The 25,899-nt window shown below is 41.7% G+C and overlaps 1 protein-coding gene across 2 annotated transcripts in view; it reads right to left on the bottom strand.

Moving 5' to 3' along the window:
- Positions 1-25,899, bottom strand: part of Slik (Sterile20-like kinase) — a 452,675-nt gene that overhangs the window by 53,544 nt on the left and 373,232 nt on the right. For both annotated transcript variants that reach the window (XM_080282573.1, XM_080282574.1), the window contains exon 23: positions 5,275-5,410. In XM_080282573.1, the coding sequence (XP_080138699.1) occupies positions 5,275-5,410 (136 nt within the window). The remainder of the gene's footprint in view (positions 1-5,274; positions 5,411-25,899) is intronic.

Below are 25,899 nucleotides of genomic sequence, written 5' to 3'. Positions count from 1 at the left end.
ATTAAACCATTTCTCTATTTTCTTTTCTGTTTCTTTGTGCTGAGGGATGTAATTTTTTGTCTCCTACTTCAAAATATTCACAGAATTTTCCATATATAACATTTAAATCTTGTCCTCTATTTCTAAGAAGTACTTCTTATGGTCATGGTAGTTGCCCTTTTTGTGGTTCTGGCTCTTTTTGTAACTCTCATAACTGTTAACTATGTCACATGCAATCCTGAAGTTGCAATTTAATACTGTATGGTCGCTTTTGTCAAATGGAGGGTGATACATTATAATGTCAATCTCATCTTGTTGCCTAGTAAATATAAGATCTAGTGCTGATGGATCATCAAGCTCTCTTTTCCTGGTGTTTTCCTTTACATGCTGTGTTAGGAAAAACCCGTGCACAAGATCCAGGAGCTTTTGATCCCAACAGCTTTCACGGTTTCTTACATCTAGGGTATTCCAATTCATATTTTTATCGAAATCTCTAGTTAATATAACTTTTTATATTTTTTTTCCATTCTAGGTAGGAATGCTCTTAAACTCTGAATTGTACTTTCTGCCAAGTCTTCATTATCACCTCTTTCCCATGTATTTGTTCTGGGTGGCATGTATAATCTGCCACAATTACTTTCCCTTCAGATGTGTTAATATCTACTGCAATCAGTTCTACTTCTGAAGGTATTTTTAGTTTTATTTTTTTTACTTGCAGATTTTTCTTTGTTAATATTATAATTCCTCCTCCTTTTCTTACATTTCTGTCTCTTCTCCATACCTTGTATTCCTCTAAGTTTAGGGTACAGTTTGATGTCTTTGGGGTTAATTTTGTTTGTTAGGCAAATAATATGTGGTTCCCTTTCCTTGGTATAGTTTTTCATCTGTAATAATGTTAGTGGACATTTGTGCTGGGAGGGGGCTGGTGATAGCCAATACCCTCTTCAGGCATAAAATGATCCACAGGTATACATGGCGAGTGATGAGAAGGGTGGGTGGTGAACTGAACGAAAGGAAGGCAATGATTGATTATGTGTGTGTGGATGAAAGGATGCGAAGATGTGTAATGGATGCAAGAGTTTATAGAGGATGGGGGAGTGGACTTTCTGACCACTACTTGGTGGTGGCCAGAATTAAAATTCAAGTAAGGTGGAGGAATAGAAGAAGGGAAAGACGAGAGGAAGGAGTAGTTGCAAGGAGAGTGGAAAGGTTACAAGAGGATGAGAAAAAGGCTGAGTATAAGAGAGAAGTGGAGGAACGATTGGGCAAATATGAATTAGAGCAGATGGGAGACGTGGAAGGTGTGTGTGGGATATTTACAGAAGAAATATGTGCAGCATGTGATGTGGTGTGTGGAAGGAAGAGAAGACGGAGGGGGGTGCAAGGAACAGCATGGTGGACTGAAGAGGTAAAACAGGCTGTGGCACAAAAGAAGAAAGCATACAATGAATGGATGAGAAATAGGGGCGTGGAAGAAGTTGAGAGGCGGAAGAGAGAGTTATATGTAGAAAGGAAGAGAGAGGTGAAAAGATTAGTAAGAGAGAGTAAGAAGAGAGTGGATGAGGAATTTGGAAGGAATTTGAGTGTAAAGTGGAGGGACTGTAAGAAAATGTTCTGGAAAGAGGTGAAAAGAGTAAGACAGGGTGGAAGTGAAGTTAGCAGGGGAGTGAAAGATAAAAATGGTAGATTACTAGTGGAGATGGGAGAAAAAGTGAGCAGATGGAGAGAACACTTTAAGGAATTGTTGAACGTAGAGGATGGACGTAATGCGAGTATAAGTGGCTGGGGAATGGCTGGGAGAAGGAGGGAGGTGAGAAGACAGGAAGAAATCAGTAGGATAGAAGTTGTGGAAGCAATGAAGAAAGTTAAATCGGGGAAAGCCCCAGGAATTGATGGAGTGTGTGGTGAAATGCTGAAGCATGGGGGAGAGATAGTAGTAGAATGGATGTGGAAGATATGCAGATTGGCCTGGGAGGAAGGTAGAGTCCCGGAGGATTGGAAGTCAGGTATAATTATTCCCTTGTACAAAGGAAAAGGGGAAAAAGAAGTGTGTGGTAATCACAGGGGCATTTGTCTTCTTAGTATAATAGGAAAAGTGTATGGTAGGATACTTACTGACAGAGTTAGGGAAAGAACAGAGAAATTAGTTGGAGAAGAACAGGGAGGCTTTAGGAAGGGAAGAGGTTGTGTAGATCAGATATTCATTCTTAGATCTTTAGTGGAAAAGTTTCTAGAGAAGGGAAAGAAGTTGTATGCGGCTTTCATGGATTTGGAGAAAGCATATGACAGGGTGGATAGACAAGGATTGTGGAAAGTGTTAAGAATATATGGAGCAGATGGGACGTTGTTGAATGCTGTGAAGAGTATGTACGATGGTGCGAAGGCTGCAGTGCGTGTGGATGGTGATCTAAGTGAATTTTTCTCTTTGAAAGTTGGTTTGAAACAGGTATGTCATGTCTCCATGGTTGTTCAAGCTGTACATGGATGGGGTAATAAAAGAGGTACAAGGTAGGGTAGTGGATGTTGGAGTGGCCCTGGTGAGAGAGGATAGTGTTTGGAAACTCCCTGTACTGTTGTTTGCAGATGATACTGTGTTGTTGAGTGAAGACGAAGGGGAGCTGCAAGGCTTGGTGGATGAGTTTGAGAGAGTGTGTAAGAAACGGAATCTAAAGGTGAATGTAGGGAAGAGTAAAGTGATGGTCTTTGAGAGAAGTGAAGTCAGTGAATGTATAGCGAGGTTGGACGGTGAGGAATTGGAAAATGTGAGTACGTTTAAGTACTTGGGTAGTGTGATGAGTAAGGATGGAGGTTTGGAGAGTGAAGTGCTTGAAAGGGTACAGCAGGGAAGAAAGGTTGCTGGTTCTTTGAAAGAAGTGATAAGAAACAGGGAAGTGAGCATGGAAGTGAAAAAGTTACTACATGACAGTACTGTATTGTGATACCAACTCTAACGTACGGAAGTGAAGCTTGGACGTTGTTGGAAGGACACAAGTCAAGAGTTAGAGCATTGGAAATGAGTTATTTAAGAGGAGCCTGTGGAGTCAGATGGAGAGACAGGCTGACGAATGCGGATATAAAGAAGCGTTCTGGTGTTGATGTGGATGTGATAGGAAGCGTTATGAGGAACACACTGAGGTGGTTTGGCCATTTGGAGAGGATGGAGGGTGAAAGACTGACGAAGAGAGTGTATGTGAGTGAGGTGGAGGGGGGAAGAGGGAGGGGGAGGCCGAGGATGAGATGGAGGGATGGGGTGGAGAGGTATATGAGAGAGGGGTGTGTGAGTTGGGAGCAGGGAAGGGAAATGGCAGGGGACAGGGCGACTTGGAGGCGATTTGTTTGTGGCCACCCCAAACGGGATTGAGGCGTCTGGCAATAGATACATAGAATAATGTGCACACCTTTCTATCTACATTTCAGTACATCAACTTGATCATCTTGTTTACATACTTGCCATAACTTGAGCCTACTACCTTCCTCCTTTTTATTCCCTGTTGGTAATGTACCACGTCTGTACCTGCAATGCAATTACTTTGTAAAAAAAATTTACTCTTCCTCTGCTCTTTCCTCGTTCTTTGTTTTTGCTTCCTCCCTCCTCTCCTTTAGTATTCCCAATTCCTCTTTAGTTAGCATATTTTTATCCATACTTTATTCGATTCCTCTTTTTCCATGAGTTTGCATTTTGTAGTATTTCCTCCACAGTGTTCACACTCTGGAAGGTTACTTTCAAGGGCCTTGACTTATTTCTCTCATATTTCCCTAGCCTTTTGTGTTCCTCTATGTCCCTGTCACAGACTTCCTTTGATAAGTCCTCGAATATGTTCATTATATTTACCATCTCCTTTTTGTCCCTTGAAATTTTGTTTCTTATTTATTCTTCATCTATACCAGTGATTACTATAGAAATGCTGATATCTGCTGAATCTCTGACCAGTTTGGAGTTGTTATTAATTATTTCTTTCACTTCTTTTGTAATTCTTTTTTCTTCTACTTTTGTTTCTAGGTCTTTCCTTACTTTCACCATTTCCACATATGTAGTTTCTACTTCATCTTTACAACTTCTCATTATTTCGTTCACGTGGGTTACCTTCTCTTCAATATCACTGCTTTGGTCTAACAGACTGCTACCTTGCCTAACAGTTTGTATCATTTCTGAACTCCTCCATAATACTTTCATGGTTGACAACTGTACTTGCCATTTCACTGATCTTCCTTCTAAGTGAAACTACCTCAACTGACAGCTCATCTCTTGTTGTGTCTTTTTTGTTTATTTCCTTTACTAATTTTTCATTTTCTTCCTTCTGCACACACAATTCCTCCTTCATTTCATCTATTTCACTCAGAAAAGTTTTCTCCAGTTTATTCACTTTCTTTACTAATTTATTATGTGTGTCCATTTCAACCAGATCTTGGTAGAAATCATCATCCTGTTTTCTACCTTTATCCCTTAACTCCGTCCATATTCACTTTACAAAAGATGGTGCTCATCTTGTGGTAATTCTCACTCAGAAAGATAACTCCTACTTACAAGTTTGAATCTCCCTGCTACCCGCCCAGTGACAGATGACACCCGGCTGATGATGCGTTGTATCTGCAGATTCTTGCACTAACTGGAAGTATTCTATTATCTGGACAACACTTTTGCTTATACTTGCTCTACTATGTTAGAACATCATTTTATTTAACTTAGTACAGAGCTTGACTCATATAAAAATACCATTTAGATGTGCCCAGTTGCGGCCAAGGTGGCCAGTTCAGAGCGACGTGACGGAACGTCCTCTCTCTGCCTCTCTCTCGGTGTGTGTGTGTGTGTGTGTGTGTGTGTGTGTGTGTGTGTGTGTGTGTGTGTGTGTGTGTACACACTACCTGCCCTTATCATACTACATAATAATATCATGCCAAGTATTTCAAAACATTTGTTAAATGGCCTTTTTATGTGTTTGCCATAACTGTTTACAACATTCTTGGGGTTTTTGTGCCTTGAATCAGAGTCTGGTCTGATCACAGTAATTTTTGCCATGAGCTTTTTTTATCTATTCAGCATGGAATAAGTCCGGTACGACAGTGTTATCTGATCTAATTACTGTACTGGACACGAGGTCACTGTCTTTTAATTCATCTTTATAGATGAACATGTGATAAATACCAGTAAATGTATGCACCCCTGCTGTAGAAAGATAATGCTGTACTGTACTGAGATCCATCACAGCTATCCTGAATAATATCCCAAAATTTGACAAAAAATATTACTTAAACAGATGGCAGAGTCCCACGCAGACTGTAAAAAAATTCACATACGTTTCTCATTTTGAAGTTGCTCAAGCTCCTTGACAGTGGACTCTGAGGCAGCCTGCAGCTCCTCGAGCTTTCTCTGGTGCTTCTGTTCAGCTCGCTTTTTCTCTGCTTCATATCGACGCTTCTCATTCTCCTGGAACTGATGATGATGATAATTAGTAGTGTACCACATAGTATACTCTTCAATCTGTTTAATTTACATCAAGAAGCTTTGGTTTCTATTAAGACTATCCTTGGGGTGTGTGTGGGGGGGGGGGGAGCACTTGGAGTGAAATGTTCATGCCCTACAAAGGGTCTAAGGGCTGGATATTTGACTTTGTTCTGTGACCTTGTACTCTGAGTAATTGTTCTCAAAACTGAATCACTACTTCAATCTTGTCTGACCCTCAATACTACCAATATTTGGTCCAAATTGGATCAATAATGTCTAAGCTGACCTTCCCCTGTGACCCTGAACCCTGATCTATTATTCTCAGAATCAAATATTTTCATCTTTGGCTGACCCTCAAACCTTCCACCAGACATTTATTCTATGCAATGTATTTCTCAACTGCGATCCTCATCTGTCAATATCTGATCTACACATCCTCTACCCATTCCAAACCCACTCTGTTCTTCATCTCTGATATCTTTTGTTATGCCATGCTCCCTCTCTATGAGCACCCTACCATATACCTTCCATGGTAGGATCAGTAATAATAATAATAATAATAATAATAATAATAATAATAATAATAATAATCTGGCCTTTTGTTTCTCAAAAGCACCAGTTCTTCCTTTTGGGAATTCACTAGCGCTCGACACACATACATTATTTTTACAATTACAAGAATTGTGACATTTCTTGTATATAATACAAGCTACATCATATATACATGAAAGTGGCAATAATTAAATCCTATAATCATCCGTCATAGTACCTCTCTCCAGGTCATAGCATTTTGAAAAAAGAAAGGCTATCAGCTGTCTCTTAAAGGATTCAACAGTAGAGAGTTGTCTTATGGACAATGGCAATCTGTTATATAATCTAGGGGCTCTATATGCAAAAGAAGGATCAGAGAAGGATGACTGGTGAATGGCTCCTGGCTCAAGACGCAAGGAATCATCTTCACTGTGTAACATCGCACCCGGGTGTGTCGATGGAACTTTTAACAATTCAGCAAGATACTTCGGTTCACCAAACTTAAGAACCTTGAATATAATAAGACACAGTTTAAATTCAATTCTAGCCCTTTACTGGTAACCAATGCAACTCAATCAGACACGGGGTAGTTGAGGTTCTCGGGGGGAGACCAAAGATAAGCGGTGCCGCCCTGTTCAACACAGACTGAACTTTTTTTAGTATATTATTTGGAAGACCAACCCACAGTGAATTACAATAATCAACACGAGACAAGACCACTGCATGGACCAATGTTAAGAGGCACTGTCTATTCAGGAATTTTCTCACAGAGTACAGATTTCTGATAAGCAAGTTATACCCTCTTACAACCTAATTAATATGTTCTTTGTAATTTAACTTAGAATTAAAATAAACACCCAGATTTCGAACAGAACTGACTGGATGCAGCTGTGACACGCCAATGTTCAAAGACAGGGCAATGTCAGTGTCATTGCCCCTTCTGTTTCCTCTGACGATGATGATCTCAGTTTTACCATCATTCAGCTTAAGTTTCCTCTTAGCCATCCAGATCTTAATATCAGACATTAGAGATTCAAACTTTGTCTTAGTATTGTTGATATATGACATCTTAACATAGGCTGGGTGTCATCAGCATAAAAATGATAGGACACATCATGAGCATCAAGTAGAGACGATAAACCACTTGTGTAGATAGTAAATAGAATTGGACCCAAAACTGATCCTTGAGGGGCTCCAAATAGAAGAGGAGCAGGATCAGAGCTAGCATAATCAACAACTTCTCTCCGAGATCTGTCCGACAGATACGACTTAAGGAGCAAAAGGGCACTATCACGAACGCCATAAAAATACAGATCATCCAACAATAGTTTATGATCTACTGTATCAAAAGCTGCAGACAGATCCAACAGAACTAGGAGAGAGGACATCCCACTACAAGTGTTTGCCACCAAGTCACTCTGAATCCTTGTTAGTGCAGTTTCAGTTGAATGGTATTTTCTGTATGCTGACTGAACAACAGGAACAACTCTGTTGTGTTCCAGTAGTGGTAAGAGTTGATCGAGTATGGCCCGCTCAATAATCTTGGATAAAAAAGACAGGTTAGAGACGGGACGATAATTTGTCATGCTCTCAACATCAAGGCCAGGTTTCTTAATTAGGGGCCTAAGCAAAGCACATTTCTCAGACTGCACAAAATTACTTTCTAAGAAGTATCTATTTATTATGTTGCAGATAAAGTCTGCAGCATGCTCATACACATCAGGCAGTTGTGACATGTTACACGGATCGAGTGAGCAAAATGTTTGATTAAGTTCTCTGATGTAACATTTGACTTTGTTTACATCCAGCGGATGAAATGTTGAAAGCAAATGATCCCCGGTGCACCGTGGCAGGAAGTCAACTGAGTACGCTTCACTTGGAGAACTGCTGTCTAAATCACCTCCTATGTGAAATATCTTACTTGTAAAAAATGAAGCAAAATCAGAAGCCAATTGGGTATCAGATACAGAAGTTGGTTTAACAATTACATTCCTCCGACCAACCAAATTGTTCACAACTGCCCAAACTCCTCCATAAAACCTCGATCTCTGCCCAGATGACCTGATCGATAGACAACTGCAATTCTAATGGTATTCTGATGGAAATTTATTAATTCATTCATTCATTGCCAGACACCAATTTATTAATATTTCCATAAATTCAAATGAAGATGGGGTCAGGTTTGAGTCAATGAGAGAAACGTTTGCAAGTGCTGCCGAGTAGATGAGTGCTACGCCTCCTCCTGGATAGTCAGCAGCAGGCCTGGGAATAATAATAGAATGTGTCTTAGGCAAAGCATTATGAATAATATCGATATCAGACTCATACAACCAGGTTTCAGTCAACCACAATATGTCAAGCTCATGCTGATTTAGGGTTTCATTAATATACAACCAGGTTTCAGTCAACCACAATATGTCAAGCTCGTGCTGATTTAGGGTTTCATTAATATAGTCTATCTTATTACGGATGGAACGAATATTTAAAAGACCCATCCTTAACTGGTTCACGATGGAGGTAGTCAGTTTTTTGAATGGTCAAAATTGGTGTTTTCAATCAATCTGTTCCTATGAGAAATCATAATTGGACATTCTCTAACTGATGCAAAATGAGCAACCACCTGTGACTTTGAATTAGCATCTTGATGTCTTAAAGAGGAGCAGTTGATGCATTTGGGAGAATTTCTGTTACTACAGTCCTTAGATTTATGGGCTCCAGCACAAAAGACGCATTTAGGTTCATCACTTTTCCTAGAACATCTCTCAAATGTATGACCAAAGCCTTGACAGTGATGACACTGTGTAACCCAGAATCTATCGAAAGCGCGGCATCTTGAAAGATCCACATAGATGTAATTGCCCTGTTCTACAATGGAGGAACATCCCTTTATGATTCTTGCACTTTTCCTTACTATCCTCTCTAATATAGTACTTCAGAACAACTGCCTTTCTTTAGCCTTCCCATACAGTGCAAAATCAGTTCTATAAAATTGTTTGGGACCAAAGGCTTTTTGTTACCGACTGATTTATTTTTATTTTTTATCTATTTTTTGGGGGAATTGAAAATACTATCCTTGACTTATTCTTGTAGTTTAGAACAGAAATACAGTAATCCCTCCAATAACCAATGTAACAGAGCCAAAGGCATGTCTGGAAACTGGGTTTGTCCAGGAACTGGGAAAATGCCTCCTGGACAGGCACTTACGGACCCTAACTCAGCCTAACTCAGAAAACCACCTCCATAACTCCCTACTGGACATGCATAGCACCTATTTATGACACTATTCACACAAATAAGGGAAAATATTTAGCAGTGAACAGGGTACTTACAACAAGTCCGTGGCCATTACGAAGATTAACCCGCCTCCTCTAAGGCTCTGGCAGTGGTGAAAATGCTCTTGAAGCATGTACAATAATCCAGTGTTGTGCTGCACTTAATCCTTTGCACTCTGAATTATAAATGTTTAACACTGCACATTCTGTTCTTACCTGCGCCACATCAGTTGCAACACGCCAATGTTGCTCTCTGCACGTAATCCTTTGCACTCTGAATTCTAATTTCTTAACACTGCACAACACTGTAAATTCCTATGTGGTCTAGTGGTGAGGTATTGCAGTTTATTCACTGTTTACTCACAAAAACGAGCATGTATGGCAGCCATTACAACGAGCGTCTACTCACCATAGTAGTTAGGCGGTAATTGGGGAGGGGAGGAAACAGGGGGCCTCCCTACTATGCGCGAAAACACAGCTGTTTAGCGCTGCACACCAGGTTCAAGTACAGTTGAAGAAATGACAGATTTTTTCTTTTTTCTTTTTTTACGTTTTTTGCTCATTTTTGGGTTCCGAAGGCCCTGGCCCAAAATGTCCGGACATTGGGGTGTCTGTGAATTGGGCGTCTGGTTATTACAGGGATTACTGTATTCTTCTTATCCTCATAGTCCACGTTTGGCACTTTTACTGGAACTGCCTGGTGGTTGTCTGCTTTCCATTCTTCCTACTTTTCCTTCTTGTTATTTTTTACTACTCATCTTTCCACTTCAGGTGACACTACACTTAGTGACAAGCCTAATGGTTTTCTGTAGCCATGGGAATCATTTACAACATTCAGTGGTAACCATATACAATAACCACATTACAGGATGAAGTGGAGCCTGTTATGGTACCCCTGTTAACTGGGTGGAGACACACAGATGTGGTCACCATCCAGAAACCTAATCTCCCCACATTTCCCTGCATCACGCTATGACAAAGCACTGTCAGCTCCAAGGTATCATCAGTTCATTGCATTGGAAGGCCCTACAGAGGTGGTTGCTAGCCAGCAGCTGATGGGTCTACTTGACTAGACAGATTAATTAACAGCAACAACAACTGGAGCTACCTGTCACTTGCCAGCTGGTGTAATGCAATTATCCTCTTGATCCTGATCAACCCTAGTCTGTTCGGCAAAGCAGACCCATCAATCACAGGCAAGCAATTGCCTCTGCAGTGCCATCCTGTGTAGTGAACAGATGTTTCCTTGACGTCTAGCAAAAGTGAGGTGTGAAGAAATCTGTAAAGGTTTGGGTCTTGGACAGATGCTATGTTTGCATCACTCCACCCAGTTAGCAAGGACACCATAACAGGCTCCACTTCACTCAGTTGTAACTGGCGGAGGCATAAATTCACATCGAACCATGTTTTGCTGGAAAACTGGGATGAAGAATAATATGGAAACTTCTGATTTCTATACAACTACTACATGCATTGCACACAACAAGATTCTACATTTTTTTTTTTTTTTTTTTTTTTTTTTTTTTTAAATAACAGAACGGAGGAAGGAAAAACAAATGGAGAAAAAAAATAATCCATACACCAGATTGCTGGTGTCCTCTGTTCATAAAATATCTGTAACAGTTAGACTTGAACAGTTGTAGGCTGAAATTTGGAGGAAAACTACTCTGGGGAAGCGAGTTCCAGAGAGATGCAGTTCGGGGAATGAAAGAATTCTGATAGGCAGAAGTTCTGCAATATGGTTGAGTGACATTCCAGTCATGAGCGCTACATACGAAATCTGGACTAAGATACAGTATGTAAATGACTAAGACATGTAATACAGTGGTCCCTTGGTTGTGGTAGTTTTCATCATCACTGTAAGATGAAACTCTGCATTCCTGCTGTTACAGCAAATTTTTCGGCTCAAAAACATCAATACCACATCTCTGAGCTGGTCTCATTTCTGCAACATTCGCAACCTTTCCTCTAACTTTCTCTCTGTCGAACATAGCCTCTCCTCCTCACCTTCTCTTCCTGTCTGAGACTTAACTGGCTGAGGCAACTGAGCAAACCCTTTTCTGTTTCTTCCTACTTTTTCTATACTCATTTCAAAGCCAAAGGTGACTGTTGTGTCTATGTATGCAACGATTTATCTTGGTCTCAAGTTCCTGAACTTGATTCTTCTGAATTCTCTACTCTTTGGCTTTGGCTTTCTCGTCATTCTCTGACGAACTATATACGCGCCGTTTACTTATCTCCTAATTCTACCGACTATGAAAAATTCTTCGACTATCTTACTTCTACGATGAAACACATTCTATCCATTTCTCCTTTCTCTGAAATCTCCATTCCAGGAGATTTCAATGTTCACCACCACCTTTGGCTCTCCTCTCCTTTCACTGATCCACCTGGTGAACAAGCCTACATCTTTTCTATCTTTAATGACCTAGAGCAGCTTGTACAGCACCCTACCCGTATCCTTGACTGCCTTGGAGAGAGCTCCAACATACCTGACCTCTTCCTTACAACTAATCCTTCTGCTTACACTGTTAATCTTTCCTCTCTGTTGGGCTCCTCCAATCACAACCTAATTACCTTGACCTGTTCTATTGTTCTGGTGCGGTATGTGGATCCTCCAAAGAAACGTCGTCTGTGGCACTTTGGAGCTGTGGATTGGGAGGTCCTCCGGCAGTAATTCTTTGATTTTCCCTGGAATGATTATTGCTTCCATGGCTGGAAGCCATCTGAGTGTGCACTGCGCATTACGGAGGTTATTCTCTCAGGCATGGAAGCATACATTCCCTTCTCATATTCTATGACTAATGCAAGAATGCCTTGGTTTAATCACACTTGTCCTAATGCTGTCTGCAACAAGGAGAGGGCCTATAAAAGGTACCAGAACCAACCCACCCCTGAATCACATCTTGCTTATGTTTCTGCGCGGAATCATGCTAAGTCTGTTCTTCGCTCTGCTAAAAATAATTTCATCCGTACTAAATGCTCTCAACTCTCCAACTCAAATTCTTCCCGCTCCTTCTGGCACCTTGCCGAAAACCTTTCTAACAACTTTACCTCATCTTCCTTCCCTCCTCTTTTCTATTCTGATGGCTCTGTAGCTATTTCTTCTACTGATAATGCACATCTCTTCGCTCAGACTTTCTCCTCCAATTCCACTTTAGACGATTTCGGTGCTGTTCCTCCACCACTTCCTCCCCCTGACTTCCTCATGGCGGATATTAAAATTTCTTCAGCTGATGTATTTTCTGCTATCACTGGCCTTAATACTAGCAAGGCATATGGGCCTGATGGAGTCCCTCCTGTTGTCCTCAAGGACTGTGCTTCTGTGCTTACACCCTGCCTAAGTAAACCCTTTCACCTTTGTCTGTCAACTTGTACCTTTCCTTCTTGCTGGAAGTTTGCTCTCATTCAGTCAGTCCCAAAGAAGGATGACCATTTCCACCCATCTAACTATCATCCAATTGCTTTATCATCCTGTCTCAAAAGTTTTCGAGTCTATTCTAAACAGAATTATTTTAAAGCATCTTTCCCATCACAACCTTCTTTCTGATTGTCAGTATGGGTTCCGTCAGAGACGCTCCACTGGCGATCTTCTCCCCTACCTTTCAGACTCTTGGTTATCTCCTTTTGGGACAGTGGTGAAAGCTTTGCCATCGCACTTGACATCTCAAAGGCTTTTGATCGAGTCTGGAATAAATTTTTAATTTCCAAACTGCCCTCTTCCGGTTTCTATCCTTCTATCTGTGCCTTCATCTATAGCTTCCTTTCTGGTTGTTCTATAGGCTCAGTTGTAGATGGCCATCGTTCTTCTCCTAGATCTATCAACAGTGGTGTTCCTCAGGGCTCTGTCATATCACTGACAGTCTTCCATTTATTCATCAATGACCTTCTAAGCTGTACATCTAACCCTATCCACTCGTATGCTGATGATTCCACCCTTCACCTTTCCACTCGGTTCCTGCAACGTCCATCTCAGCAGTTACTTCAACATACAAGGGATGAGGCTATGGCAAACCTAATATCTGACTTGGCTCGTATCTCTGACTGGGGTAAAAATAATCTTGTTTTTAATGCATCAAAAAATCAGTTTTTGCACCTATCAACCCAACATAATCTTCCATAGGAGTAACCAATAATGTTTAATAATATCCAGCTCAACCCTGCATCATCCCTGAAAATGTTTGGGGTTTCATGCACTCGGGATTTATCTTGGAAAGATCATATTGCATCTCTTGTAAAATCTGCTTCCAAGAGATTAGGTGTGCTAAGCTGACTCCGTACCTTCTTTACCCCTGCACAGTTGTTGACTTTATACACAAGTTTCATTCGCCCCGTGTAGAGTACAACTCCCACGTGTGGGGAGGCTCCCCACATACAGCTCTTTTCAATTGGGTGGAGTCAAAGGCTTTTCGTCTCATCAACTCTCCTTCTCTTATTGGCTTCCTTCAACCTCTGTCTCTTCGCCACACTGCTGCATCTTTATCTCTTTTCTACCACTACTTCAATGGTCGCTGCTCCTCTGAACTGTCTGCTTGCATCCCTCCACCTCTACGATGGGCCGTAGCACCCGTCTATAGTGTTCCTCCTCGTAACATAGGGTTTGGGTGGAGTCACCCCCTCCCTACACTATTGCCATGTTTCCTAACCCTACGATGTATAACGCCTGTGGTTTGTGTAGTAGGAATGATACATAAACATAACTCATACTAATATAACTGTAATGAAAGTGCTGACATGTATCAAGGAAGAATAAAACTATTCTGCATACTATATTATACGATAATAGAGAAACGTGGCATAAAAATTTGGCAGTGTTGCTCTAAAAATATTCTAATTATTATTTACTTCCCCAACACTTCTAACATTGCTAATTAATTTAGCAAGTATAATTGCAAGAAAATTTGAAGGGATAAAAGTGGGAAGAGGCGATCCTTTCATAATTAAAATAAATATATCAAACAGCTCTGGGGTGGCAGCACTCACGCGACACGTGTTTGTGTGTACGCTGTGGGAGGTCACCAACCCCCTACAGGATTTAGGCCTATTGGGGAAACCTCTATAAAAAAAACGCGCCGTGACTTTTACCTCAAGGGTGGTGCGGAAATAAAGTCAAAATTATAATCCATACATAAAATGGAAGTAAAAAACCATGGATGACACATAACAAAATCTAGCGAGAGAGAGAGAGAGAGAGAGAGAGAGAAATAATAATAATAAAACTTTATTTCCACTAAACAGTGGGTATTCTTATACATTATACAGTAGTACAGCATACAGTATGAAAGTTCTATACACAATATAATACAAGTTGATACATATGGTGGAGAATAGTGACAGAGAGGTAAATGGTTTAAAAGGTGTGGGGACACTTAGGTTAAAAATAGATCAATTAAGGGATTTAAGAACGAAGGCAGTGGGAAGGATTAAGACAGATGGGATTGTAAGATTAGGGAGTTTGAGCAATAGGGTAGAATGTATGCTCTCAATAAAAGTATAGCAATTATCAACGGCTAATTATTATACAGGTGTTGATGGTGGGGGTCTATATTTATAGGAGGTGTTGGTGGTGGAGGTATAGCGGGTGTTGTTGATGGGGGTGTTGTTGGGGGTAGGGGTATAGGGGGTGTTGGTGGCAGGGGTATAGGGGGTATTAGAAAAACGGAGATCACAAGAGGGAAACAGTGTCAAGGTCATCGCTGATGGAGAGGTCAGCTCGGAAACGTGGCAACAGTGCAGGGAGGGGGTGACTCCACCAAAACCCTACGTTTCGATCTGTCAGACTATAGCAACAAACTCTCATCCCTTTTCTGTCCAACTCTCAAATGCAAGAGTTAACTGTTACTCCCAGTCCTTCATTTATGCAACAAGTCAATTCTGGAACTGTCTCCTTATGTCTGTATTTCCTGCTTCCTATGATCTCCAGTCTTTCAAATGTAGTGTGTCCAGGCATCTCGAAATGATCGGATCTTGAATTTGGCTCTCTCTTGTATTTTGTTTTTCTGTTGGAGGGAACAGTTATTGCGGGCTCGTGGCCTCTTGTACCTTCTTCCTCACAAAAAAAAAAAAAAAAAAAAAAAAAAAAAAAAAAAAAAAAAAAAAAAAGAGGGGCGGGGCGCTTTTCTGAGGAGAACCGTAAACCGCAGCATTCAAACTGAAAATTGCGACCCAACAACCAATCATTGCGCGTCCCTGGTGGCAAGTGTGCATACTAATGCCGCCATGTTGTTGCTGTTCTTGTCCCATCAGTCCACACACTACAAACCATCACCGTGGAGTACGAGAGCTACCTGCCTTTTTTTGTGCACCTTCCCCCCGCCTCCTACCTGCCATGGCCCCTCCTGACCCCCCGATGAAGTGCTCTAAGCAGCATGGTGACAAGAAGTTGCTGCTGTTGTCATACATTCAACGTTTGGAGTTCATTTGTCGTGTTGAGAAGGGAGAGAAGTTTTCAAAGCTGGCGAAAGAGTTTAGCAAGAACGAGTGCTGAAAGTTTCTAAGTTCTTCCCAATACCACCCAACTCCAATCACTTAAGCAATTTCATCATAGGATTAAGATGAGATCCCTTAATATTGCTTATTTCTATTTAATACATGCAATGAATATTCCTAAATTCGTATGATTGTGTTTGATGCTGCCTAGATAGGTGTAGATAGGGTGCTGTGGGGGCGGGTTGGCCAAAGTCCAGACCCAAATTGATTTTTCACATAAGAGTTATTATTCATAAATCACGGAATTCGTACCTCACGGCAGTTGTCCAGACCCAAACTGCTGCAATTTACGAGGACTGAGTGAATTGTAAATGACTAAGATATGTAATACAGTGGTCCCTTGGTTGTGTTAACTTTCATCATCACTGCAAGATGAAAATCTGCATTCCTGCTGTTACAGCAAATTTTTTGGCTCAAAAACATCAATACCACATGTCTGAGATGGTCTCTGCTGACAATGATGATGCTGTATCTGTGGTTTCTGATGGCTTTGAGGGATTAAAAGCTGAAGCTCTACTTAAAGAATTAATCCCAGTTGATCAGGGTGATACTCATATGAGCAATGGGAATGCTGGTGATAGGGAGAACTGGAGCTCCTGTTTAACTAGCCACCAGAATATCCTGACCATCCCCCTTTGCTGAACTTTTCAGTGACACAAACATGGAAAGCAGGTCAGCATACTCTCCCAAACACTTTTCTCTATCTCATGCACTACCCTACATGTGCTTAACGTATCACGCAACATATCCCACTTCATCACAGGGGTTGGCGCCAGCAAGGGCATTTCATTTTGTTTCGTTTTTGAAGGCTCAAACATGCTTGCATGCGTCAGCTTTGGTCACCTAATGGCAGCTCTCCATGCTGCTCAATCTCTGGCAGTTTCCCTAATCAGTCCCTGATCCCTGAGGTCACACTCAATGACTTCATACCAGGTCTTTTTCGGCCTACCTCTTGCAACCCTACCCCTAATGTTTACACTTCTCACTTTTCACACAAATTATCATCCCCCATCCTCTCCACATATCCAAACCATCTCAATCTACCCCTCCTCATCACAACATGAATACACTCCAGTCCCATCCTACCTCTCAACTCTTCCATACCTAGCCCCTCCAGGCCTTGCACTCAGTGACGCACTGCACATCCACCTAATCACTGTCATTTCTGTATGTTTGAGCCTGCAAATATCCTCTTCCTTTACTCCCCAGATCTCACTACCATACAGCATTACTGTATACTCCTAACATATGCCGCATATACAAAGATTCCGTGGCACAGAGGGAGAGCCCTCTCAATGTCAGAAGAGGCAACAGCTCCCTGAACTTCTAACCACTCCTCACTCGAGCCACAGAGCTAGCTTCAGCCCCACCTCCAGCATATAACATGTCTCCCAAATAACAAAACTCTTCCACACACTCAAGAGACTCACCCTTCAATCCTTTCATGCCTGGCAATCTCCACATGCTCTCCCCAACACACTTGCACATATGAAATCATCATCATCTCACAGTCCACCTCTAATACCACTACATTTCTTATGCACCCACTCATCACAAACGCTGCACAATATGGAACTACTCCCCACGCCCTTGTGGCACATTGCACATGGCCACTCCCCCTCTTCTTTGACAGTACCACCCCCTGCCCTAGATCCCATCACTTTTGTTTCATCTGCATTTACTCTTAAGCCCTTGTGCCCCATACCATCTCTCCATTTCCAGACATATGGCTAGAAAATTTTGCCCCCACTACCTAGTGGCAGACCTATTGAAGGGAGGCACGAAGCAGGCTCCGCCAGCATAATATTGGGGACCAGGATGAGATGGGGCTCGGATTTGTACTCGAGGGTACAGGGCACTGTGGTTCCCAGGCTACCGCTTTTGCCCAATTGAGATGTGCCCGAACTTGGAAGTAGCGCCCCATGAGGCTGCTGTATCAGAGTGTGTATAGTGGCAGGGCTATTACAATGCCAAGGCATGTTTGGAGGGTGTTCCTGTAGCTGTCCTGGCAGGGTTCCCCGAAGCCACTGCCACTCGTCATGGATGGTGGGCTATGGGTCCCAGGTTCCATGCCTGGACTTGAGACTGTGTGAGTGGGTGGTGCCTGTGGTCTTTCTCCCTCATTTTAATTTTAATGACATGGCAAAAACATGCAAAAAAACGCTAACCTGACGATATCAAACCACTCAAGGGGATCAGAGTGTCATTTTGGAATGTAGGAAGTTTAAAGGGTAGAGTGGGGGAAGTGGCAGAGACAATGAGTGGGAGGTGGGTGGATGTTGGCTGTGTGCAGGAGGTTGGATTTAGATATAGGGGAAAGATCAGTGAGAATGATTGCCGGGATGGATTGTCAGTATACGATACTCTGACAAAGAACAGCAGATAGATATGATGGTATGGGTGTGCTGGTTAGGGAAAATGGGTGAAATATGTCATGAATGTAATGAAAGCGAATGATGTGGGTGTGCTGGTTAGGGAAAATTGGTGGAATATGTCACGAAAATGAGTGTGAATGAAAGGATTATAGTAGTGAAAATTTTGCTCAGCAGGCTCACATTTTCATTAATACAGTATCAGGGTATGCACTTCAGGCTGGCTTGGATTATGTGGGGGGGAAAAAAAAAAATGGGATGACTTAATACGTGTGGTAAGTGGTATGGGGGATGATGAGATTGTAATTTTAAGAGAGGACTTAAATGGTCATGTGAATAACGAGATTCAAGGATATGAATGGGTACATGCGAGATGCACATAAGGTACGAGAAATGAAGATGAGGAAAGGATACTCAAGTTTGGGGTGGCAATGAATGTGACTGTGTGCAACACGCATTTTAGGAAGAGAGAGAGTAGGTTGACTACATACAAGTGTTTTCGTTTTTTCGTTTTCGTTTTTAAAGGCTCCAACATGCTTGCATGTGTCGGCCTTGGTCACCTAATGGCGGCTCTCCATGCTGCACAATCCATTGCAGCCTCCCTGTTCAGTCCCTTAATCCTAAGGTCACACTTAATGACCTCGTCCCATGTCTTTCTCGGTCTACCCCTCATAACCCCACCCCCAATATTAACACTTCTCACCTTCCTCACCCAATTATCATCCCCCAGCCTCTCCACATGTCCAAACCACCTCAATCTACCTCTCCTCATCACAACACCTATACACTCCAGTCCCATCCTATCTCTCAACTCTTCCATTGTAAACCCAGCCCCTCCAGGCCTTGGACGCAGGGACGCACTGCACATCCACCTAATCATTGTCATTTCTGTATGTCTGAGCCAGCGAATATCTTCCTCCTTCACTACCCAGGTCTCACTGCCATACAGCATTACACTCCTAACACATACTGCATACAAAGACCCCTTAGCACGTAGGGAGAGCCCTCTCAATGTCAGGAGAGGCAACAGCTCCCTGAACTTCTTCCAACCACTTCTCACCCTAGCCACAGAGCTAGCTCCAGCCCCACCTCCAGCACACAACATGTCTCCCAAATAACAAAACTCTTCCACACACTCAAGAGATTCACCAGCAAGTTCAATCCTTTCACGTCTGACAATCTCCACCTGCTCACCCCGGCACGCCGTACACATAAAATCAGCATTATCTCGCAGTCTACCTCTGACACCACTACATCTCTTATGCACCCATTTATCACACACACTGCACAAGATGGAAATACTTCCCACGCCCTTGTGGCAAACTGCACATGGCCACTCTCCCTCGTCTTTGACAGTACCGCCACCAACCCTAGATATCATCACTTTTGTTTTATCTGCATTTACCTTTAAACCCTTTTGCCCCATACCATCTCTCCACTTCCTAAACCTTTCCTCCGCCCCCCTTTCATTCCCTGCAATCAACACCAAATCATCAGCATACAACAACTCCCACGGGAGTCCGTTTCTAAAGTCATGTGAAAGGGCTTCAAGTACCATGGTAAACAACATGGGACTCAAGACTGACCCCTGATGCACACCAGCATTCACAGAAAACTCATCACTCAAATCTCCATTCACTCTCACCTGGGTGTGAGCACCCACATACATGGCCATAACCACCCTAACCAGCCACTCCTCCAAGCCAAGCTTTCTCATTGCCCACTTCACCACCTCTCTAGGGACTCTGTCAAAGGCCTTTTCCAAATCAACAAAAACAAAGTAAAGATCCCTTCTCCTACCAATATATTTTTCCTGAAGATGTTGAACAATGAATATGGCATCAGTGGTCCCCCTACCTGGCATAAACCCAAACTAAATCTCATCAATATTCACTCTTTCTCTAATCAAACCTTCTAAAACTCTCTCCATTATCTTCATTATCTGATCTAAAAGCTTTATACCTCTATAATTTCCTCTTTCCAAGTGTGGGGGAAACAGTAGGCAGACAGACTATTTTCTGGTCAGGAGGGCTGATAGGAGGTTGGTGAGGGATGTTAAAGTTTTAGTGAGCGAAGAGTGTGTGCTGCAACAAAAATTATTGATATGTGACTTGATGCTAAAGGAGCGGGTGATGAAGATGAGGACCTACGTGCCTAGGAGGAAAATATGGAAACTGAAAAACCAAACAGCAGAGGATACCTCCTATAGGAAGATGAGAGGTCATTGAACTGGGAACTGTTGACAGTAGTGTTAATGAAGAGTACAGAGCCCTCAAGAACAAGCTCTTGACAGTTACTGATTTAGTAAGTGGATGGAAAAGGGATACCTCACCCCCCAAGACATAAAGTAACATGGTGGTGGGATGAGGGTGCAGAAGCTGCAGTTAGGAGAAAAGATAGCTTTTCTGAGAATGGGAAAGGAGTGATAACAAAGAGGAATGCTTGGCTGCCAAATGTAGGGTTAGAAAAAGAGGTATACAGGACAAAATCTGTGTCTAAGGGACTTTCACTGGATAACCTAAATAGTGTTGAAAGGAAGAATATGATATTTAATGTGGCAAATCAGATGATGAGGGAAAACAGGGATATCAGGGGTGAGCAGTGTGTGAAGAATGATGAAAGAAAGGTAGTGGGGACATTAAAGACGCCTGGAGTAATAGCTATAACCAGTTGCTGAATGAGAAATATGACTGGAACCTGCAAGGTTTGGAGTGTGCTAATCCAGTGTTTGGCCCTTGGCTTTTGATTGATGCTGCTATTGTGTGCAGGGCAACAGGTAGGATGCAGGTGGGTAAGGTAACAGGTGTGTCTGGGTTGATTATGGAAATGCTGAAGACCTCAAGAGATATATGAGTGGGGTTAGTACTGATTTGATAAATACAATTATATATGTGTGTGTTGTCCCAGATGACTGGATGAAGAGTGTGACTGTAAATGTGTACAAGGGGAAGGGTGATGCACTGGAAAGAGGAAATTATAGAGGCATAAAACTTTTGGTCCAGATAATGAAAATAATGGAGATATCCTGAAGGATTAGAGAATGGGTGAATATTGATGATGCAGTTTGGGTTTGTGCCAGGCAGGGGGACCAATGATGCCATAATCATTGTCTGACAGCTTCCGTAAAAATGTTCCATTAACCTAACCATGCCTATAAGTGTTTCTGGTATTTATCATTAAGTATTTACGTGAATTTAAATTGTCGTAAAATGGAAAATTTGGCCTTGCATGGACAGTACCACATTGAAAATTGGTGAAATAAAGAAATCAAGGGAACAATAATGCACAGGCTGGCTATGTGCATTCAGTGTGTCCTTTCTTTTATGAGTAAATGTACTGATGTGCTGTAAACCAGGAGCATAAATGATAAACAACCCATTGTGTTAACTTCCTATGTGGATAATGACAGCTTTCAAGAGGGTATGAAGGAGGAATTAACTGGGTTATTTGCCCAACATTCACTGACAACAATTATGCTTGGTAAAAAAAAAAATGCTGAAAAGAAAGAACATAATACATAATAAGTGAAAAGTACATGAGGCAGATGTACAAACACATGCACTGATGATCAGGCAGGATGCAGGCAGCTGCTGGGAGGTCCATGCATGCTCTAGCTGATCAACGGATGGTTCATTCTGACCATAACATTTATCGGTTGGTGGGGACGTTCACCATATACTCACTCGATGTAGTGCTGCTCTCAGGGGACTGCCCTTTCCTCTCTTCCATCTTTCTTTCCTTCATTCCTCTTCTGTCTTTCTTTCCTCTTCCCTCTGTCTATGGGTGGCTACAATTAGTGACAAGCCAAATGCTTTCCTGTACTCCAGGAAACCATATACTACGCAGAGTGGTAACCACATAACCAAATTATGGCACCTGGTGGTTTAGTGGGTAATTAAGGCACTCCAATCAGATTGAGCCTGGGCAGGTTTATATCAAAGGGACGGCTGGGGTATATTGCTCACATAATGCCACTCAGGGATGAGTGAGGCTGGTCACTCTCATCTTAAATGTCAGGACCAACTTGCCTAGCCCCGGGCCCCTAAGCTCCTCATGGGGCAACACAGATAATGACGATGATGAAATTTTTCACAGAGTAACTGTACTTTTCTTCAGTATATTAGGCATGTACTTCGTCCGACACTGCAGGTGGTAATGCAATCTTTGATTTGCATTGTTTTCATGGAAGGCTATACCTCCCTAGTGATCAGCTGCTGGGAACTCTCACTGATTTTATGCTGCCATTCACACATCTCTCTCAATCTGTTAGTTTAGACTTCAAAAAATGTACAGTGTACTTCAAACTGTAATGCAAGCCATACTGAGGATAATTATGGCACACTTTGACAAACAATGACACAAAGTGAGTTTGTTTAGTGAGCCATTCCACAGTAGAATACTGATTTTATTAAATGGTCTTGGACCACAGCCTCTTGGGCAAAATAAATTTTTCTGGAGACGTGGAAATACTATCTTTGTTTTATCTTTGTAGTTCAGAATAAAAAATACTGTTCTTACTATCCTCATTGTCTAAGGCAGACACTCTTACTAGAGCTGCCTAGTACTGGACAAATGGCCAACTGCAGTCATCCTCTTGAAATTGGTACATGCATAAGCTCATATCAAAGCATGTCTTACTAGAAAATTGGCATGAAGAAAAATAAGGGAACTGTTTTGATATTTACTCAACAATATGCATTACCACACAAAAAACAGATTCTGCACAATATGAACTTTTGAGTACTGTACAATGATCCCCTGGTTATTGTGAACTTGGTTATAGTATTTTCCGTTGTGAGTGCAGGATGAATATCTGCACTCCTGCCTTTATCACACATTTTTCGGAGGAGGGCAATCATTATGGCACACCTATGCTGGCTTCTGCAAACAATGGTGGTGCAGTACAGGTGTCCTCAGATTTCCAACGAGTATGCATACCTCTGACAGTTGTCAGATACTGGGTTTGTCAGATTTCAAAGCAATTTTCCCCATAAGTTTCTTAATAAACAGAGAAGATGCATTCCAGCACCCACCCAAAACTCATAAACATGCAAAGTTATCTGCCAACAAAGGACATAAAATAAAATTACTGATGTCTATGACAAGTACAATGAATGTCCAAAGGATTTATTTATTCCAAATGTACCATGCCTATGTTTGTACAGTAACCCGTTTAGGAAGTTGTTTGTTAAACTCAGAGTACCATGAAAACCAGCACACAGTGAGTCCTGTGTACAAAGGGACATGTTTTTTTCATTTCAAAACCTCACACTGACAGGCCACAAATTTATGTCTCTCTTCTTTCCCCATCATTACTTTTCTCCCAATTTTCCTCTTCCTCTTTTCTCCTTTCCTAATCCTTTCTTCTTCCTGTTACTTGCATCCCTCTCTCACAATAATTTTCAGGTCACATATAAAGGTTATAAAAGAAAACAATAAAAGAAAATTCAGTAAAAGACGAAGTAAACAAGATATCTGAGTACCTCACCCTCTTATCACTTGCCTAGTCAATGTTTACACAATTTACTCAGTCAGTTTTGCCCTCTGTGCAACTGTCAGAAGGGATTTATACTTTTGCTCCCTCCCTCCCTCTCCTTTCCTCTTTCTCTCCTTTAATGCTCCTGTTACTCGTATCCCACTCTGTTTTTCATTTATGAGTCACATTCAAAGGTTGTTAAAAAAAAAAAAAAAAAAAAAAAAAAAAAAAAAACAAGAAATCTGTATCCCTCACGAACTTGCTGAGAGATGTTTACTTTAAGGTCAGGCAGGCGATTTTGGCCTCTATCCGACTGGCAGAAGAATGGTTTTACTCTCTCTGTTTCTCCTGTGCTTCTACCCCTCTCTCTTATTTACATTCTAGTCATATCCACAGGTTATAAAGGAAAATAATGAAAGAAACTTCTGGAAAATAGGAAATACACATGAAACCTGCATCCCTCACCTATTTCCTCTCTCTCCACCCCCTTGCCTCAGAACCCTTTATCTCAAGGCCATCTCAGGTCTCACTAAGCTAAGTGTTTCATCCTTAATTTGTCCTTTTCATCACTCTCTATTAACCTAATCATGCCTATGTGTGTTTCTGATACTTACCATTACAGGATGTATGTATTTCATGGGTACAAATTTGATGTAAAAGGGATAATTTGGGTACAGGATATTGGCGGGGTGCCCGTTACCAATCAGGATAAATCCCATAGGCTCTGTTCTTTTGTCACCATGCAATTTCATTATCAAGCAACAGGCTTATTATTATACACAATAACCAAGGGATCACTGTACTGACTAAAACATAAAACACTGTGCTGTATTTTTAAGCGGGAATATTTCATCACTTCTTTGGGGACTGTTTTCTCCCAAAATCTTGCCAAGTCCTAAAATAAACACCTCTCCACATCTACAATAAACCTCTCCACATGTGAATTATGGTCAAAAATATTTTTATCTGCCACATTTTCCCCTAATTATTTGCTGGTTACCACACACTTCTTTCTCTGGTGTGTATGAAAGCATGACTGAGAAAGAAAAATAATAAAATAAATGATTTTATATGTTCACAGAGCTTTATGAATACTTTGCCTACTAACAGCTGATCCGTGCCCAAAATTAATGACCATCATCTGCTTTATTTTCTTTATTTTACATATACAGTACTAAAATACTTCACAGATGTTGATCTGATACTAACACCAAATAATTGCAGTACTGACCAATAATCACCATATAATTCAGATCATCTATCTATTGCCAGATGCCTCAATCCCGTACGGGGTGGCCACAAACAAATCACTTCCACGTCAACCTGACCCCCGCCATTTCACTACCCTGCTCCCAACTCACACCCCCCTCTCTCATATACCTCTCCAATCCATCCCTCCATCTCATCCTCAGCTCTCCCCTCCTGCTCCCCCCTCTCCACCTCACTCACAGACACTCTCTTCGTCATTCTCTCACCCTCCATCCTCTCCACATGGCCAAACCACCACAGTATGTTCCTCCTAACGCTTCCTATCACATCCACATCCACACCACAACGCTCCTTTATATCCTCATTTGTCAGCCTGTCTCTCCATGTGACTCCATAGGCTCCTCTTAAATAACTCATTTCCACTGCTCTCACTCTTGACTTGTGTCCTTCCAACAACGTCCAAGCTTCACTTCCATACGTTAGAGTTGGTATCACAATACTGTCATGTAGTAACTTTCTCACTTCCATGTTTCTTATCATTGCTTTCTAGGAACCAGCAACCTTTCTTCCTTGCTGTACCCTTTCAAGCACTTCACCCTCCAAACTTCCATCCTTACTCATCACACTCCCCAAGGACTTAAACATACATACTCACATTTTCCATTTCCTCACCATCCAACCTCACTGTAAATTCACCGACTTCAACTCTCTCAAAGACCATCACTTTACTCTTCCCTACATTCAACTTTAGATTCCGTTTCTTACATACTCTCTCAAACTCATCCACCAAGCCTTGCAGCTCCCCTTCGGCTTCACTTAAAAACACAGTATCATCAGCAAACGACAGTACAGGGAGTTTCCAAACACTACCCTCTCTCACTACAGCCACTCCAACATCCACTGCCCTACCTTGTATCTCTTTTATTACCCCATCCATGTACAGATTGAACAACCATGGAGACGACACATCCCTGTTTCAACCCAACTTTCAATGAGAAAAATTCACTCAGTTCACCATCCACACGCACTGCAACCTTAGCACCATCACACATATTCTTCACAGCATTCAAAAACTTATCTACTCCATAAATTCTTTACATTTTTCACAATCCTTGTCTATCCACCCTG

Source organism: Coenobita brevimanus, chromosome 94 (genome assembly GCF_032717465.1).
Source record: "Coenobita brevimanus isolate Jiangsu-jjx chromosome 94, ASM3271746v2, whole genome shotgun sequence".
In the NCBI taxonomy this organism is placed as follows: Eukaryota; Metazoa; Arthropoda; class Malacostraca; order Decapoda; family Coenobitidae; genus Coenobita; species Coenobita brevimanus.
This window is presented reverse-complemented; position numbering and strand designations above follow the sequence as displayed.